At 49.4% G+C, this 6228-nt stretch overlaps 1 protein-coding gene across 1 annotated transcript; it reads right to left on the bottom strand.

Annotated features, from left to right (window-relative positions):
- Window positions 1-2546: 2546 nt before the first annotated feature.
- LOC149808633 (uncharacterized) lies at window positions 2547-4016 on the bottom strand. The gene is made up of 5 exons (XM_089995217.1): window positions 3891-4016; window positions 3662-3736; window positions 3393-3443; window positions 3211-3253; window positions 2547-2676 (listed from the first exon to the last, which is right to left on the bottom strand). Exons 1-5 carry the CDS (start codon window positions 4014-4016, stop codon window positions 2648-2650), a joined length of 324 nt encoding a protein of 107 aa, XP_089851343.1. The 3' UTR covers window positions 2547-2647.
- Between the last annotated feature and the right edge of the window lie 2212 nt (window positions 4017-6228).

The raw sequence follows: 6228 nt of genomic DNA, 5'->3' as shown, positions 1-6228 counted from the left end.
AAACTGGAAGTGTCAGCACAGGGTATGTCTCAACATCTACAGGGTCACGACGGGTATCCAATGAGGCGATGAGGAGGTGCGTTCTGGGAGTGCTGCCTTCAGACCAGTGCATCCTAGAACTGTGATGATTCCCAAGTGGTTCTTGTAGTTGCCAATGTCCATGTGGATGCGGCAGTGTTGTAAACAGATACTTCATCATCATGCGCTTAAGAGCTGCCATTTCGGTGGGACTGACAGGCTCACGTTACTCGCGGGCTTGCCAACCCCCAGGCACCCCAAAATTTGGGGCACCCGAATCCGGGTCAAACAAAGCGTTGTCATGTTGTTTACCCCGGTTGCGACATCGCATACGTACAGCGAATATGCCACGTTCTTCCCGTCCATATGCTTTCCATGCGTTACCGCGTTCTTGCATCCCAGTTCGTGTCGGCAACATAGGGGGTGTATTGGCAACAGCGTGCCCCTTCAAGGGTTGGCTTCTAGGCCGCCGATGTGGGCGCCGCAGCCAGTAGACTTTTTCAAGATTCAAAGATTTCTTCCAAATTAAATCAACAAGACTCAATTGGTGACTGTGCCAAGTATTCAGATGTTTTCTGGGTCAGCAGGGTACCTAGAGCGCCAAAAAGAATTGCTGTAGAGTTGAGCAATGTTGACCATTGTTCAAGAGAGTAAGTGACCAAGGAAGTCCCCTTGCTTCGCTCGCCAGGAGCGAGCTTACTTTGTCACTTTTGCATCGTTTGCCCAAATGTTGCTTGTGTTGACCTTGCAGCACCCCAGCCAAGCAATGCATATGACCTGATGGTATGCACTGACGGGGGGAAGGGGCATCATTCATGCGTGGTGGGCTTGATTGCCTTCTATTTGAATGGAATCGCTCGTTCCCACCCGTCTGGTGTTGGAAGTCCCAAGTTTCATGATATCGTGGCGATGTTGATCCGCATCATGCTGTGCTGCAGATTCACATTCGACATGGACGCTCTCAACAACATGGCGGTGCCCGCAACCGCGCCAAATGCAAATGTACGCAAAGTCGAGGAAAATTGAAGTCAGTGCTGCCAGCTTTGGTTCCGACCCCCATTTGCGCCCTGAAAACTCATTCATTTTCAGAGATCTGGACCTGAAAAACACAGGTCACGGTCTGGAGGCACGCTCACTGAAGGCGACGAGGAGACAGTTCAGACAGCCCCAGGACATTCTCCTGTGTCCGAGAGATGGGATTCAGAGTCTTGGATATATATCTGAAGGCAACATGAGGGATTGATGGATTGATTAGTCCATGACAGATCTCACAGGAACCTATCAAGTGTCTCGTTGTTTTTGTTCCTACCCCTTATTTGACTGAAATTCAGGCATGACAACAAGGAGCGGTCGGATCGTCAGCCCTGATGTCATGATGATGCTATAGCTTTTTTCAACGTACTGCATTCCACGTGAACATTGGCGACTCCAAGCACTACATTATAGAATCAGTGCTACCACCTGAGGCATGCCATCATGGTGAAGAAGCGCCGTTTGCCATTCTTTCTCAATTTGATCTCAAAAGCCTACTCCATGCATAACAGACCTTGTGCAATAGCACTGCTCCTTTCACAGGAGTCTAGTGGTGTCGGTGCTTATCTGCAACCGATAATAGTAGTGAAGCTCTGATTTCAAAATGTGTTGTTCATTTTGCCTTGAGTGGTAGCGGTTCCTTGGACTTTACACAGGAGATGTTTGTCACTTCTCACGTAGACACTCCCCCTTCAGCTGTCTCGGAAGTGGCCAATCAACATCTCAATGTTCGTAGTCTCGAAATGCAGATCTTTTCAGTGTCTTGTGTTGGTCAGGGAAACCAACAATGTGGGCTTGCTGAGGAGAGTTGCCATTTAGGTTTATTGTGCTAGCATAGCACTTCCAGTTTGTAAATTGTCAGGATATACCGGTAGCAGATCTATTGACACATCCAACGGACAGCACAAGCATGGAAGTCCTGACTTTGTCAGGACAGACAAAGAGCTGGGGACTACCTCATCAGGCTATCAAATAAAGCTTGTCTAAGAAGTGAAACGCAGGGCAGAAGCATGTGCCTACCTCACCCCATTATACAATTCAAAAATTTTCCTCATAGCCCGAACTTCAGACGCCTGCTGAGGGCTGGTACGTTGTCATACGCTATTGCGTGCGCCACATGAAGAGCTGCTCAGCCTGCCCAGTATTGCATTTGGTATTACGCAAGAAGCGAGGGAAAGTACATAGCAATCACCGCTTGGGACACTTTTCAAGCTACTTTTCAAGCGATCGCACGGTCTGCCATCCACCTCAGTTGCAAATCCCATACGTGGCGAGCTGTTCACACCCTCCAGATCACTGTAAATGAAAGTGAAAGCATATGGTATCTCAAGATACGCCTGCCCACAGGCGGGCATTGGGGAATGGGCAAGGGCACCTCAAGCATGTCCTCAGATTCAGACAAGTCAGAATTACACAGGTTGGCCACGGCACTGGCGCAGCAGATCATCTCTGGACATATCTCTGGAAATGCTGCAATGGCCGCCAAGCCCAGCCTACAACTTGAATCGAAAGGAACAGGGCCCAGCACCGAACCCTCCCTTCGTCCAGCCACGTCAGAGACTGACCTTGAAAGAGATCCAGGCATGCGAGATAGCTCCTAATGAGAGTGCTTCCATTTAATGAGCTCTGCACATACATGAATGTATTGGCATGCAAGAGACCAGGTATGCCCAATACACAAGCTATGAGTCACAGCAACTGCTCATGTGATATGGCAACAACCACAATTTCTGGTCTGCATTTGCAGTATCCCGAATCACATGTGGAAATGTGGTTTTCCAAGCAGATGCATCATTGCATCACAGTATGTGACAGCAAATGGTCTGATGCATACTGATTGAGCAAGGCAGGAAGCAGAAGCAAGGATGGTGCACATGAAAAAGCAGCACCAAATCTTGTTGAGGATTGGTTGGAACCTGGAGCATTGTGTCTCGAGATACTGCTCTCCGGTTCACATGCTGAATGGAGGACGAGTCGACGTTTCACACATCGACGCCCTTTTGGTCGTCCACTGATATCATGGATCCAATATTGCATGATGCAAGCCAAACACGTCTGCCAGCAGTCCATCCGCCTGAACAAGGTACAGGCAAGACACAGTGCAGCATATTCAGCGTTGGCATTGAGGCCCAGACGCATCGTGACAACAACAAAACGTACCTTCCAGATCCTGGGGGCTCATCTTGTACTTGTCCACAATGCTCTGCACCGAACGTTCGAATAGTCAAAAGAATGTGGTGTTGGTGTGGAAGAGGATGGCCCCATCCTCCATTATCTAAAGCATGAAGCATGCACCGTAATCAAATGCCACGAAACGTAAATAAATTGAAGATGTTTCGCACCTTCAGCTTCTTGCCTTCTTCCGCGTTGTGAGTTTCGGCTGCCTTGTCGTGCTACATCCGACACAGCTGTGGTGAGAGATGCTGACACTCCTCATGATACAAGCCCTCTTGTATCACCAAGAAGAAAATGCAACGAAGTGCACAATTGCACGAAGCGAGGTGGGCCGGATGAATTTCTCACAGGACCATGCTCGGAAGTCAATTTACGACAGTGCTCAGACAATCCATCCACTCGCACACCCCAATTTGTACTGGCAAGGGGAACACACCACATCCGCCTGACCTTTCATCTTCTTCAACAAGTTCCGAAGCAATTTTTCATCTTCTTTAGAGAAGTACAAATTCTGCACCATGTCAAATCGTAAGCAGTTGCGCACCGATACCTTTAGGCACATCAGGCAAACCACTCGAGGAAGCTGTCATTGCAGGAAGATTCTCAATCGATATTGCAATGGACGCGCAACAGGAACGACGCTCACTTTATCAAACAAAGCGCACCTCCAAGGCGTTCTCCCTTTCTTTAAAGCTTTTGACACCCTCGACAGCCATGTACCGAGAAAGTGAAGGAGCAAGCAGTTGCATGCAAGGCAGTGCGTTGGAACTCTGTGCAATGTGGCGCAGCATCTTGAGCCCGGTCGATGATAAGTTGCAAGTGAAAGAGTACACAAGTTTTCAGGCAACGCGAAACAATTTAGTATGATGGACGGATGCGCTACTGATCTCTGCATGAAATGAGAGGTAGGCTGCAGCGCCTGCACGACATGGAATCGACAATGCATTTTAAACCCTAACAGATGCTCCCGCCTGACGATCTTGAGATAATGGCCCGTCCGCCATGCAGCGTGCATTGGCAATGGCATTGCAGGACGTCCGACAGAGCCTCTATCAGAGACGCAGGGCTTTAGGTTTCATCAGCATCAGGGCCTATCATCTTGTACACTGTGGGATATCTGGTTTGCAGCCCGTCTCACTCATAGACTCTGCCAGGTGGACATGGACTGCTCGTGCATGGCTCACCTGCGCACTCACTGGCATCCAATCTGCAGACGCCCTCAGGATCTGGGAGTTGGCAGCCATGGCCTGTGAGCGCAAAAAACGTGCCACCAGGCCGGAGCAAGATTGGAAGCCCAAAAACAGGCTAAAGAAATTCTGGGCGTGCAACGTGCTGATCTCAGGGGGAAAGGACAAGCAACAGAGGCACTGCGTCATTCTGCTGCTGTTACAACCCTTGTCGGGCGTGCCTCAACCCTCATGTAGGTGCCACCTAGATTCGCAAGCGGTCTCTTTGGGTCGGTCATGCGGCAAAAGAATAAACAAACCGATTGGCAATTCCATGACTCCACCATTGTTGACAAGGGGGGCGTACGCAAGGGACTTCAGCCTTGTGCCCAGGGGTAACCCAGGGGACGGCTGCTCAAGCAAATCACATAAACAACAGCATCAATTGCACCCAGCAAAGTGTCCGCGGTCTGGGGGCAGACATAAAAAACAGCCACATCTTCAAAGGTTGCTACACCAGGCTGTTGGGAATATCAAGGACTGCCATGTTATTCTCAGTTAGGACATAGAGTACCATAGTTATTGCTATCTAGATGCTTCAGTACTGACATGCAGGCTTCATCGGGGAGAAGGCTTGCGCCGAATACAACGATGAGAAGGTTGAAGAATGGGCTGCGGCTTTCCTGCAGGCTCTAGCATAATCAGAGAGAGGCTGCGTCTCGATGATCTAGTGCGCCCAGTGCTTTGCCAGACTCCGACTCCACCCCAACTTCTGCCCCAGATAATCATATATTTTCAGGGATACAGGCCCACAAGCAAACTGCCTGGCGAAGCACTGGTGCGCCGCACCAACGACAGGGATCTTGACCGAGGGACTAAACTTGTCAGTCGTTTTCTGCATGCTGGCTCCCATGCCGTCTCTGAGGCCTATTTCTGGAGTGCTGGGCCAGCACTGCTGGCTGGTTTTCGCGAGGACAATCCATGGCAAACATGCTTGTGGGCGCACATCGTGCGCACCCAAAACTGCGTGCGCGCACGTGTGCGGGTGCTCTACGTGCGCGCACGTCGTGCGGAGTGCTGTTCGCGCCGTAACTGATGTTGTTGGCGCCAAAAGCGACAAATTCAAAAATTTGAACCAAACTAAACAAGGCGCAGGTGTAAAGACGCATTCGTAGACACAATATGTTGCAACTTATTGAGAATTTGCACTAGTTGAACTTACACTTGCACAGCACAGTATATATAGGCTCGTCTATGGTAAAATACTCAATAATCAGCAGGCAGCTGATACACGGAAGTAAAGAACATTTCAAGGACCATAGAATAGTCATCAGACCATAGTGTCCACAATGCATGACTCTATGGTCGGGTACAGAGTCTGGCTGTTCAATGTAGGGTTGTGCGCACTTCACACGGACGTGTGCACATGGAACGATAGATACTTGCGGAACATATCTTCTGATACTTAGGACAGTATCTTCAACACTCCCCATATGTGATAGGAAGTAGCAACCTGGGGCATTGCTCCCCAGATTCAAATACAATAATACGATTATCGAAGACCAAGACCTCTGACACAAAACGACAGCTTGCCAACAGAAATTGGCTTGGTCAAGCAGTCTGCAACATTGTCATCAGTTGACACAAACTTGTAGGCAATCTCCCCTAGAGCAACTCGCTCTCGAGCAAAATGATGTATTATGTCAATATGCTTGCTGCGAGCAGTACTCATGGGATTCTTCAAGAGTGCAAGACAAGCCTGGTTGTCACCACCAATCACAATAGGCCCGGTCAAGGGCTCACCAAGTTCAGGTAGTAGTTTTCTGAGCCACAGTGC

Source organism: Nuphar pumila, unplaced genomic scaffold (assembly GCF_984573655.1).
Source record: "Nuphar pumila unplaced genomic scaffold, dmNupPumi1.hap1.1 HAP1_SCAFFOLD_2557, whole genome shotgun sequence".
NCBI lineage: Eukaryota > Viridiplantae > Streptophyta > Magnoliopsida > Nymphaeales > Nymphaeaceae > Nuphar > Nuphar pumila.
The sequence above is the reverse complement of the archived record's forward strand: the minus strand, read 5'-3'. Positions and strand labels throughout refer to the sequence as shown.